A 12,887-nucleotide genomic window follows, 5' to 3' on the forward strand; every position below is an offset into this window, starting at 1 on the left:
CCCCACGTAAATCACTATGTTGTTGTGTTGTGGTATGCATGATATTTTGTTTATTTCCGTTAAGTCTCTATGACTGTTGTAACAATCTATAAAAAAATTGCATTACCTTCCTCTCAAGATTAGTGTAGGAAGTTGTTCCACTACTTAACTTCCTTACAGGTGGTATTAGAGTCTGGTCAGCTTTGGTTTCAGTTGCGAGTTGTTGGGTTTTTTGAAGTAATCTAGATTTGTGTGGGAGCTTGTGCAAAAGATATTTTTTGATCTTGTTGCAGGAATTTTCAGATGGCAAGTTCATAAGGGAGAATAAAGGTGGAGAAATTTAATGGTATTAATTTTGAAATGTGGAAGTTGAAGACGGAAGATTTGCTAATAGATCGAGATTTGTGGGATGTTGTTGATCTAAATGTCTCAAGACCCTTAGATCCTACTGCAGCTGCTCAATATGATGTTATAGACTGTAAATCCAAGGGTCTAATTAGATTGTGCATGGCAGACTCTGTTATGATCAATGTCCATGAAGAGAACACTATAAAGAAGTTATGGACTAAGCTTGGTGAGATGTATCAAGCCAAATCTTAATTAAATAAGATTTTCTTAAGGAAGAAATTATATTCCTTGAAGATTGAAGAGGGTGGATGAATTGCAAACCACCTAGAAGCATTTAATATGTTGGTGGCTCAATTGGTATCTATTGGAGTTAAGATGGACGAAGAAGAGAAATGTTAGATCTTGCTTTGTTATTTGTCTAATTCGTGGGATTCTCATAATATGGCTATCGGTAGTACTTCTATTGTTTTGAAGTCTGAAGATGTGGTGGGTGCCCTACTTGGTGAAGAGATGCAAAGGAAGGTATCCATCAGCTCGAAGGAAGCCCTAACTGTTCGTGGAAGACCTAAGGAAAAAGGCAAGAAGAATGAGAAGCGCAATAAGTCCAAATCCAAAGGGATATCAAAATCTCCTAGAAAGTCTAAAGTCATTTGCTAGAATTGTGGTAATTCAGGTCACATCCATAAGGACTGCAAAGAAGAAAAGAAGAAATTTGATTTTGATTCTGAGTCCGAGAAGGAAGATGGTGATGCATTCATTACAACTTTGGCTACTTATGCAGGTAATGATGCATGGTTAATTGACTCGGGTGCATCTTTTCATATACTTCCAATAAAGATTGGTTTTCTGAATATGAAGAATTTAATGGAGGTAAGGTGTACTTAGGTGATGATTCACATTTAGACATTGTTGGTTGAGGTAAAGTTAGAATCAGTTTTCCTGATAGTAGAATAAAAAGGATTAGCGGTGTGTTGCATATCCCTAGTTCAAAATGAAATTTATTATCTGTGAGAAAACTGATAGATATAGGTGTGCATGTAGTATTTTATGATGCAGGATGTAAGATGATTAATGGTGCTATGGTGATTGCTAGAGGTGTCTGGTTTGGCACATTGTATAAGCTAGAGGCATACACTGTTGACTGTGATAGCAATTATGTAAAAAATAAATTTGTAGATACTTCATCGGAAGATTTGAGGGTTTCACCTTTAGCAGATGGACATGGCTTTTGGGTACCTAAGGGTGCTCTTTCTTCTGAAACAAAGTTACCTACAGAGAAGAATATGTTATGGCACCAGAGGCTTGGCCACATTGGAGAAAAGGGTCTAAGGACCTTGAAAAATAAAAAACCTTATTGAAAGTTTGAATGATTGTAATCTTGACTTTGATTTCTATGAGCATTGCATTTATAGAAAACAAAATCGTGTTCCATTTTACTCAAGTTCTCATAAATCTTGTGGTGTTTTGGATCCTATTCAATCTGATGTGTTTGGTCCTATAGATGTTTTTTTCATTGGAAAGTCCACATAATATGTTTCATTTATTGATGATTTTAGTAGAAGGACATGGGTATACTTTCTAAAGAGTAAATCTGAAGTTTTTAGTCATTTTAAAGAATTTAAAACAACGGTTGAGTTGTAGATTGGAAATAAAATTAAATGTTTGAGGACTGATATTGGCGGTGAATTTTGCTCTAATGATTTTGATAGATTCTGTAAAGACTATGGCATTAACAGACAAAAGACAACTCTGTATTCTCCACAACAGAATGGAGTTGCAGAAAGAATGAATAGGACACTAATTGAGGAAGCTAGGAGTATGTTGACTGGCATTGGTCTAGAACAATTTTTTTGGGTTGAAGTTGTTGTCACTGCTTTCTATCTTATTAATAGGTCTCCTACATCAACTCTTGTTGATAAAACACCTATGGAAGCATGGTCTGGTCACAAGCATTCATTGAGACATCTTAGAGTTTTTGGTTGCGAGGCATATGCACATGTGCCAAAGGAGAAGCGAACAAAGTTGGAGAACAAGGTTGTGAAACGTATCTCCATTGGTTACAGTTATGGTGTGAAAGGGTACAAGCTTTGGGACCCTATTGCACAAAAGGTAATTCATAGTAGAAGTGTTATTTTTAGAGAAATTAAGTCTCCTTTTGTTACATTGTAGTCATAATAGACTAAATAGGAACATGTGATTCAATTCTCTTCTACTCCTGAAAGAGTTGAATCAAGACCACTTGATAGGCAAGAAGTTGAGGAGAGCTCATCTAGCTTTGAATCTTCAGAAGAGAAGAACCTCCAACTCAACTTGATCGAAGGTCTACAAGACATAGACAACTACCTAAAAGGTATTCACCTGATGATTGGAGATGTATTTTTTCTTTGAATACTAATGTGGATGAACTTAGATCTATAGAAGAGGCATTAGGTATGAATGATGCAGAATCCTGGAAGATTATTGTGGAAGAAGAAATGACAGCTTTAAAAAAGAATGATACACGAGATCTTGTATCATTGCCCGAAGGATGGAAACCTCTTGGTTGCAAATGGGTGTTCAAGAAAAAGATTGGTTTAGATGGAAGCATTGAGAAGTATAAAGAAAGGTTGGTTGCAAAAGGCTACTCTCAAGTTGAGGGTGTTAATTATGGTGAGATATTTTCTCCTATTGCAAAAATGACCCATTAGATTTTTGCTTTCTATTGCAATTGCTTATGATTTAGAGGTTGAGCAAATGGATGTGAAAATTGCTTTCCTTCATGGTGATTAGGAGGAGGATATCTATATGAAATAGCTAGAGCAGTATGTGGTGAAAGGTAGTAATTTGGTTTGTAAATTGAATAAATCTTTGTATGGCCTCAAACAGAGTCCTAGGATGTGGTACCAGAAATTTGATACATATGTGTTGAGTTTGGAATTTGAGCGTTCTAAATCAGGTCACTGTGTTTATTATAAATTTGATGGTGATCATTTCTTGTACATTGCATTATATGTTGATGATATGTTATTCATTGGTAAAGGGAAAGATATGATTTCAGAACTAAAGTTTTAGCTTGCTGCTAAATTTGAAATGAAAGATCTTGGTGCAGTGAAACCCTTTATTGGGATGGAAATAAGAAGAGATAGAGTGAACAAAAAGCTATGGCTAGGCCAAAGTAAGTATGTGAATTCAGTATTACAAAGGTTCAACATGCAGGATTATTGACTATTATGTGTTCCCTTCATAGTTGGAACGAAATTGTTTGTTTCAGATTGTCCTACATCTCCATTAGAGATGGAAGACATGAGCAAAATGCCTTACCAAAGTGTTGTTCGAAGTTTGATGTATGCTATGGTCTATACTAGACCAAACATTTCCTAAACAGTGGGAGTTCTTTCCAGATATATGTCTAATCCTGTTAGAGTTCATTGGGATGCAGTCAAAAGAGTCTTCAGATATTTGAAGGGTACCTCAAAGTATTCTTTGTGTTATTATGGTAATTTGGTTGGAGACATGATTTCCCTTGATATTCATGGTTATGTGGATTGAGACTGAGCAAGTGATATTGATAGTAGAAGATCCACCAGTGCTTATGTGTTTACTTTATTTGGTGGTGCAATTAGTTGATGAGTAAGCGATAGGCTGTGGTTGTTTTCTCCACTACAAAAGCAGAGTATATGGCAACTACTCATGCTTGTAAAGAAGCCATTTGGCTTAAAAGACTTTGTTCAGATATTGGAATAAAACAAGGTGCAGTGACAGTTTATTGCGACAATCAGAGTGTGATCTGCTTAGCTAAGAACCCGACATTTCATGCTTGGACCAAACACATTGATGTTCAGTATCATTTTGTCAAAGATATGGTCAAAGATGGCAAGGTAAAGCTGGTTAAGGTAGAAACTTTGATGAATGTTGCAGATTCTTTAGCTAAGGTTGTGAGCACAAAGAAGTTCAGTTGGTGTTCGAAGTCTATGGGCCTCATGGCCCCTAGCAATTAAATTATTGTGTTGATACTCCCATTTATCTTGCAAGGTGTTTGACAAGTGGGAGAATGTTGGGAAAATGGTGTCTCAACCTTGCATTTACATGAGGTTACTATTTATAGTAAGCTTTCATTTGAGCACAAAATGGTGCAAAATTCTCCCCGAAGCTTCTGGTTGGTTAGATAAGCATGTCGGTAAACTTTCGTCGCAAAATCACAGCTAGTTTTAAAGATATTAAAGTTTCTATTTTTGAAGGGTGCGATGAAAGGTTTAAAATTAATTTTGAGGACGTTAGAGGCTCTGAAACTCCGTGAAAAGTGGGCGTAAATAGAGTAGAATTTATGAGGTAATAGAGCACTTCGTGAGCTTTTTGGCACTTCAAACGATTCATCAATCGGACACACAGTTCACAAGTTATGGCCTCTGAAAGTTTGGACTCCTGAAATAGGAAATATAAAATGCATCGAACACATAAATGAGTTGTACAAGGGTGGAACACATGTTGATGTGTGTTTTGAAACGTCATAGGGCATCTAGAATGGAGATAAGGTTAGCTCTACATTATTGGATGGTTTTAGCCCATGGTTTTGTAATGCAGTTTGACAGTTTTTTGTATTGTATCTCCTATATATGAGGTGCGTGGGATAGAGGTTGTGCATTAGAGTCTTATGGCTATTGAGTTACCTCTGAATCTCTGATTAGTGGTAGTCTTGTGAAGAGTTTGCTCTTCAAGTATATTGTAATCTATTATTGATTGTTGAATAATATATTGAGTTGTTTTTGGAGTGAGGGGTTTTTCTCTCGAAAGGGTTTTCCCCACGTAAATCACTGTGTTGTTGTATTTTGGTATGCACGATATTTTGTTTATTTATGTTAAGTCTCTGTAACTGTTGTAACAATCTGTAAAAGTTTTGCATTACCCTCCTCTCAAGATTAGTGTAGGAAGTTGTTCTGCTACTTAACTTCCTTACAAGATGTTTTGGATGTTCTACATTATCATTACTAATTTATCGTATGTTAAATTATTTATTCTTTTGTCTCATTATACAAATCATAGGCTATCCATTAAAACGATCACAATCTATGCAATTGATGCAATGAAACACAAGTAAGCTTTGGTATCTCAGTTTGAATGTGTTGGAATCACTCATCTCTCTTTATGTCAAGATTTGTTGCCTTTCTTTGATTGTCATTGCAAATTGAAATATACATTATGGTGAAACCCCCTTGTAATTGTTATTAGTAATGAAGACCTATATGGTATTCATGTGTTTGTGACTAGGGTTTTTGTCATTCACCTTCCTTTAGTTTTGTCCTTTCTCCTTATTGTGCTTTCAGGTTAAAAGTACACAAAAACCCAAAAAAAACTCATCATATGAGGGAGTTGTGTGTCTCAAAAGCAGAGGAAGATTGCAATATCATAGGAATCACCCCAACTATTGGGACATTTTTCACTACTCGTTGGGCGAGTTACTTAGAAATCTGCAATGGCAAATCTATTTACCAACAAAGGGTCTTCTCCAACAATATGTTTTTGTGTTACAATATTTATTATTTCGCATTTAGATGCATAATTCTCTAATTTGCTATGTTGCATTTGTCTTGGCATGTTAAAATCCATTAAACATGAAAAAATAATTGTAAAGGTGTGTATAGAAATCTAGGCATAATTAATATGTATGTTAATGATTATGTATGTGGAATATCTTGTCCAATTTATAAATCATTTTGTATGACTACTAAAAAAGAACTAACCAAGATAAACAAATGTTGGATAAATATGCCTCGTGATAGTATTGTGCCTTTGAAATGAGTATTATGGTCCAAACAAGAAATGTTTGCAATTGACAAAGATGAAACAAACAAACAAAAAGGTGAATGGCGTGTGCATTGTGTTTGCATCATCCTCTCTAAATGGTATCTTTTATTAAAATCTCCTTTATACATGCATTGACAAATGTGAAAAAAAAAAGACCAATGACCAGAATTCCAGCAACAAAACCCCTACAAAATAATTTCTCTCCATCTTGAAAATCAAATATATAGCCAAGCCCAACTCATATGTTGAAAATATTAGTAAGTTTGGGCACCCAAATTGAGAACAAAATCCACTGTCTCCACGAACATTGGTAAAACTACAAACATTGGAAACAATACATGTCTTCACCAAATTACGCATGTCATTTTGGATTAATTCATCTTCTAGAGAGATGCTCATGCATATTGTAGTTGACTAAGGGTGGGATCCCATGGAAGGGGTTTCCTAAAAAATTCCATGGTTGTTGCTTAGATTTTTTAGGATTATTTTTAAGTGGATGGTTTGGCTTAGAAGTTTAAGCTCCAAAATTTATGGAAGTTGTTGGTCTCATGAATTTTATTGGTAAGCTTCATATGTTTAACAAGTGGCAAGAAAAAAAGCCTAGTGGTGGGGCAATTTCTAGCCCCCCACCTTTTCCACCCACTCAAATCTACAGCCCTAAAAGTAGGGGATGTTATTTTTCAAGAAAGGATTCTTATTAATCTTGTAGCAAATTTTATTTGACTTCATGGGGCCCCCCGCTCCTTAAAAATAGATCCTAAAGCCCCCTCATTGGACCCAGCACAAAGATCCCTTTGATCTTCTCCTAGTCCACAAACAACTCCCTCTCTCCATGCTCAATCTATTTAGGGTAAGATCCCATGGAGGGCTTTGAAAATTAGAGCCAGTGAAATTGGAGTGGGGCTAAAAATTGTCCCACCAACTTAAGATTTTTTTTTGTCACTTGTCAATTAGCTAATATTTTAAATTCACTCCAAATCAGAAATATAAGGAAAATGATGTTCAATTATTAATTTTTTATTCACTACATTCTTCATGAGACCACCAACTTCACTAAATTTTGGAGCTTAAACTTTTAAGCTGAACTGCACTATTGAATTAATGGGACCACAACTTCAAAATATTCCTAAAAATCTCAGCAACACCCACTGGATTTTTTAGGAAGCTCCCCTCCATGGGACCTTACCCTTATGCACATTACAATGGTTGTTTTTAGCAATTGCCGTGATAATAAGTGATACAAATTGATAAATAAAAAATAATAATTTAAATCAAATATTAAGATTTGCAAGGTGTGTGACATCTAACGCCACAGAAGCTGCGTAGTATTCTTTTTTAGTATTATAAATTGTGATTGATTCATTGGGAATCTAAAACATGAGCCCATTTATGTATAAAAAATTTACCGGAAGATTGAACAAATCCATTTTTTATATATAATGTTTATTCTTATATCTACACACTATGGGTGGCATGAAATAGCAGAATATTAACTTTCTTTTAATATTTTTACAAAGATTAAAACTTTTTTAAGTTTGTCAAGTTTTTCCTGTTTAAAGCTTGATAATTGAATTCCTTCTGTGCTTGTGTTGTGCTGTGTCAATGATGTCTAACTGGAATGCCACTATGATTCGTGAAGTATGTAGTGTTAATAAAGACAACTGTATTAAGACAACTTTATGAATACAGTGATTGATTTATCCACGGAGGATAGCGGCAACAAAATGTATGTCACAATAATGAATGCTTGGTTTGAGAGGTGCAGTAGGAGGTTGATGCAGTCCACTGCAACAGGCAACCTATGCTATTGCAAATAAGCGGTGTAATTCTATTGATGAATCAGAAAGAAGAGTCTCTGCAACCTATTGTTTTAAACATTGTTCTTTGTATTTTTTTGTGATCATACAATTATTTGTGAATGTTCACATAACCAACGAGAGATCAAGTAGAATATATGCATCCAAAATTGATGCAGATGCAGATGGAGATGACTGCATGCATATGAAGTACAGAGATTTGAAGACAAGCATCTCTTTCACATAACCAACTCTGAATGAGGCAAGCTCCCATCAGTCGCCATAATGCATCCATATCACATATATACAGTAAACTAAATGCAACAAATCTGTTTGAGAGCTAGGCCGAAGGGACTACGATAAAAGCAAAAGTATATTTCCTAATATTCGAAGACTAATTAGTAATTAGTTTAATCCTATTTGCAATCGCTCATCTGAATGTCTGGGTAAGCTGTGCTCTAAACTTTGATTCATTTCAGATGGAGATAATATCATTGTATAAACAACCCAATGCAGATGCATGGGGTCTCCAAATGCAACAGGTCCCAATTACTAACCTTCAAGGTAGTATGTGCCTTTGGTTCCTATGCATTTTACCTATCACCAGTAATCTCCACATGAACATTGTCCATCTTTGAAATGATGGAAACGATGGTTGTCCCTTACAGTAATCTCTCGTGCAGCAATCTTGGAGATGAACTTGATGGCAGAGTGACAATCACCACACACACGAAGGTTTTTAACAATCCGAATGCCTGTACCAGGGGCAGTGTTGAGTAGTCCAAATGCAATAGCCAATTTTTCGCTATGGTAACAAAGAATGCCTTCTTTTTGTTCTTCTTCCACATCATTCAATGCATATCTCGTGTCAGGCAAATAGCCCGCTTCTTTCATTTCTCCAGACAATCTCTCCAACTCTGCATAAATTTCATGTGTTTGTGGGTGTGATCTGTCTCCTACTAGGAATGTATACAACTGCTTATTAACCTCCATCCAGCTACATCCAGGCTTTTTCTCCACTCCCTGTGTTTTCATTAATTTTCGTACCTTTTCAATTTTATCCCACTTTCCACCTGCCGCATACATGTTTGATAGCAGAACATAAGGTGTGGCATAACTTGGTTGCAACTCCAGAAGCCGTTCTGCTGCATATTCTCCTATATCCATTTTGCCCTGTATTCTACTGGCAGCAAGCATAGACAACCACACGGCAGCATCAGGTTTTATTGGCATTTTGTTGATAAAGTCTTGTGCTTCATCCAGGTGGCCGGAACGGCAGAGAAGGTCAACCATGCAGCAGTAGTGCTCCATTATGGGTGTAAAGTTATAAACCTTACTCATGCAATTGAAATATCGCCATCCATCGTCAACAAGGCCAGCATGACAGCATGCAGACAAAATATTGACAAAGGTGACACAATCTGGTTTTGCTCCTGACTGCTGCATTTGTTCGAAACATTGAATAGCCTTCCTGCCGAACCCATGCATGCCATACCCTGCAATCATTGTACTCCATGAAACAGCATCTCTCTTAGGCATGCTTTCAAATAAATTACAAGCATCCACTAAACTCCCACACTTAGCATACATGTCCATAAGTGCATTTCCAACAAAAATGTCAGATTGTAATCCATTTCTAATAATATACTCATGAATTTCTTTCCCTCGTTCCATAGCTGCCAAATTGGCACATGCTGGGAGGACACCACCAAATGTCTCAGAATTTGATTTCACTCTTTTCTGTTGCATTTGTTGAAAGAGATTCAGAGATTCCTCGTAATATCCATTCTGTGCGTATCCTGCAATCATTGTGTTCCACGCAGCCACATTCCCTTCGGGCATCTCTTTGAAAAGCTTCAACGCTTTATCAATATGTCCATTCTGTGCATACCCTGCAATCATTGCATTCCATGAAACCACATCTCGTTCAGGCATGTGCTTGAAGAGTTTTTCAGCCTCGTTAACAAGACCATTCTGTGCGTATGCTGCAATCATTATAGTCCAAGAAACCACATTCCTTTCGGGCATCTTATTAAAAAAATCCATTGCTTCCTTAATCTTCCCATTTTGAGCATATCCTGCAACCATTGCATTCCAAGAGACAACATTCCTATCTAGCATGTTCTCAAAGAGTTTCAGAGCTGCATCCATGTTCCCACACTGTCCATACCCCACAATCATTGTAGTCCATGAGACCACATTTTGCATGGGCATTTTGTCAAACATCTTCAGGGCCTCATCAAAGTCTCCAACCTGCACATATCCTGCAATTAGGGATAATTTTAAGAAAGCGTGCATTTAATAAACACTTGAGATTCTTGGGAATCTTTGGAGATGTATAATTTTGGTTTCTTAAAATTCGGGATTGTACAAATGTTCTTCTCATTTCTTTATATTTAATGTGGTGGAATCCTATAGGGGATTGGTATCGAAGGTTTTTTGGCACTCCAACCAACTTAAAACTCCACGCACTCGGCCAAATTCAGTTCGATTGGGTTCGAGTTCGAGACAGTGGGTCGTAGCTACAGCATTCGGGCAGGTCGCTACTTGTGTGTGAGGCAACTTCTGTAACTTGTGACAGACAGTTCAAGAATTACTGCAATATACATACAGATTGGTAAATTCTCACCGAAGAAAATGTTTTTATAGAACTCGGAGCAAGTCTTCATTCTCAAATAAAAAATAGTCTCTTTTGATAAAAAGTGAACCAATCGACAAAGTGTTGCCATTAAAAACATCCTTACCTGCGATCATAGAATTCCACAGGACAACATCTCGATCGGGCATTTTGTCAAACACATCGCGTGCATCCTTGATACTTCCACATTTCACATACATATCTACAAGAGCGCCGCCCAAAAACACATTTGGTTGAAACCCAATATTCTTTATCTGTTCATGGACATCCCTACCGATCTTGAGCGCCCTCAAATTGGCGCAAGCCGAAAGGACACCCAAGAAGGTATGCTGGTTTGGTTGTACTTGAGTCTCTTTCATTTCATCAAACAACATCAATGCGTCTTCACTGTGTCCTTGCTTTGCATAAGCTGAAATCAAAGCAGTCCAAGAGATCACATTACGAAAGGACATTTCGTCCAGAACTTTTCTACCATCACTCAAAGTGCCGCATTTGGTGTACATGATCAACAGCGTATTTGCCAAAAAGACATTGGGGAATAAACCCGTTTGAATGATGTGGGCGTGAACCAATTTCCCCTCTGCTAATGATTTGTTGCTGCTGCAGACTTGCAGTATGGAAGCATACGTTTCGTGGTCTGCTGGAATGTTTTGGCTCGTTTTTAGTTCTAAACTGTAGAGAGCTTGTTTGAGGCGGTCCTGCTTACAGAGACTTGTGCAGTTGGTAGCATGTTGTGGCAGCGTAACATATGCATGAGAAATGCTTCTCATTGTGCCCTGAAAATTTTACGCTACTTCTCTTTTCTTAATTTTTGCCAGCATCTGTTCGTTGTTTTCTCTTTGTGGATCTGTTATCTTTTTCTGAACCATCTAACCCAGCATTATTACTCACGAGGGCCAACTGGAATGGCAGTGTCTATGCAATCACCTAAACTTGCAATTATCTTTTGTCTCGGTTTAGATGGCTGCATAGCTTTTACGAATTAGGAATAATGTCAACCGGAATTTTCTAAATTTTAAAATATTGTTTTTTAAAGTAGTGTAAATGAAATGAAATGAAAGATTCTAATCATGTTCATAAGCTTATGCAGGATCAAGATAAACAAACTTAATTTGTTTCATATTATTTGCAAGTTGGATCTCCTATTATTAAACTATAGGAGAAATTAATTTTAAAAGGTTAAAAAGGTTTAATTTTTTGTTTAATTTATTGTAATTAGCGTGGAATTAACGCTTGTGATGGATAGAGATACAAATTCAAAATTTATTATATTTTGATTAAGTTGTCAGAGTTTCTAATCATAATGTCATTCTCAGTCTTTCATGTCAACAAATACTACATCAAAGATGCAATTCTTGATTCAAATATAAGTACATTGATTAAAAACTACACCTACCAGTCATATTTTAAGATATTCCAATAGTTTGTAAATAAATTCAAGCACATTCATTTTTTTTAAATGAGACAAAAACAATAGTATGTCAATTAACTCACACCGCATAGTATGCAAGAAACAACCTATTTTTATTAGTCATATTGCACTCAACATTTTGAAGGAATTTTCTTACAAAATCATTCAATAAATTAAATAAAATTTCTAATTGTCATTTCAAAAATACTTGTTGTACATGTACACTACCTTGTAGAATATGCATGTGGGAAATTTATGATAATTGTTTTTCAAAATTCCAACTCATTTTCTAGGCTATACATAAAACTAAAATAAATATTATAGCTTAATTTTAGTGACCATATTTTAAATGTTGTATTGTTTATTGAAAGGTTTTCAAATAACGTTACATTTGAATGATTTAGAAATTGAACTAGACAAAACAAATGATTAAAATAATAAAGTTACTAAAAGATTTTTCTTAAAGTTTTAAATTTCTATTATTTTATAAGATATGAAAATTTAAAAGGTTTAAAGCTTTTAATCTTCTTTGATAAAATCTTCATTTATGAAATTTTTTGTTTAAATGTTTAAAAATGTACTTTATATTATCTCTAGAAAAATTAATGAAGAAAAATCATAGCATTTTCACCCTTTGCTTGTATAATATTTATCCTATTGAAAGTAATATGGAGTGGCTAGTCCAATATTCAATAAATTCTCTATTAATGTCTTATAATTTAGTATTCAATAAATTCTTTATTAACATCTAGAATTCTATCTTTTCAAGAATCTTAAAATCACTCACCCAATTAGTTTATATGCTTTCATCTGGTCTATTCCTCTTCATGATATATCTCTAAATAGTTCTCATTAATACATGCAATAAATTCATAAATATTTTCACTTGCCTTGAGTATGTATGGATACTTCACTTGAAACTGTAATAATTAGT

General features: G+C 35.5%; 1 protein-coding gene across 1 annotated transcript; it reads right to left on the reverse strand.

Annotated features, from left to right (window-relative positions):
* Positions 1-7,802: 7,802 nt before the first annotated feature.
* On the reverse strand, positions 7,803-11,479 carry LOC131075827 (pentatricopeptide repeat-containing protein At1g09410, mitochondrial). Its single transcript, XM_058012727.2, has 2 exons — positions 10,649-11,479; positions 7,803-10,168 (listed from the first exon to the last, which is right to left on the reverse strand). Exons 1-2 carry the CDS (start codon positions 11,310-11,312, stop codon positions 8,505-8,507), a joined length of 2,328 nt encoding a protein of 775 aa, XP_057868710.2. The 5' UTR covers positions 11,313-11,479; the 3' UTR covers positions 7,803-8,504.
* Between the last annotated feature and the right edge of the window lie 1,408 nt (positions 11,480-12,887).

This window comes from Cryptomeria japonica, chromosome 3 (assembly GCF_030272615.1).
Source record: "Cryptomeria japonica chromosome 3, Sugi_1.0, whole genome shotgun sequence".
NCBI lineage: Eukaryota > Viridiplantae > Streptophyta > Pinopsida > Cupressales > Cupressaceae > Cryptomeria > Cryptomeria japonica.

What these genes read in the sequence shown, in the direction of transcription:
- LOC131075827 (XM_058012727.2), bottom strand. Translation starts at nt 11,312, where the DNA reads ATGAGAAGCATTTCTCATGCATATGTTACGCTGCCACAACATGCTACC. An exon ending in GTGGAATTCTATGATCGCAG is followed by an intron (nt 10,169 to 10,648) that starts GTAAGGATGTTT and finishes CCCTAATTGCAG; the next exon opens with GATATGTGCAGGTTGGAGAC.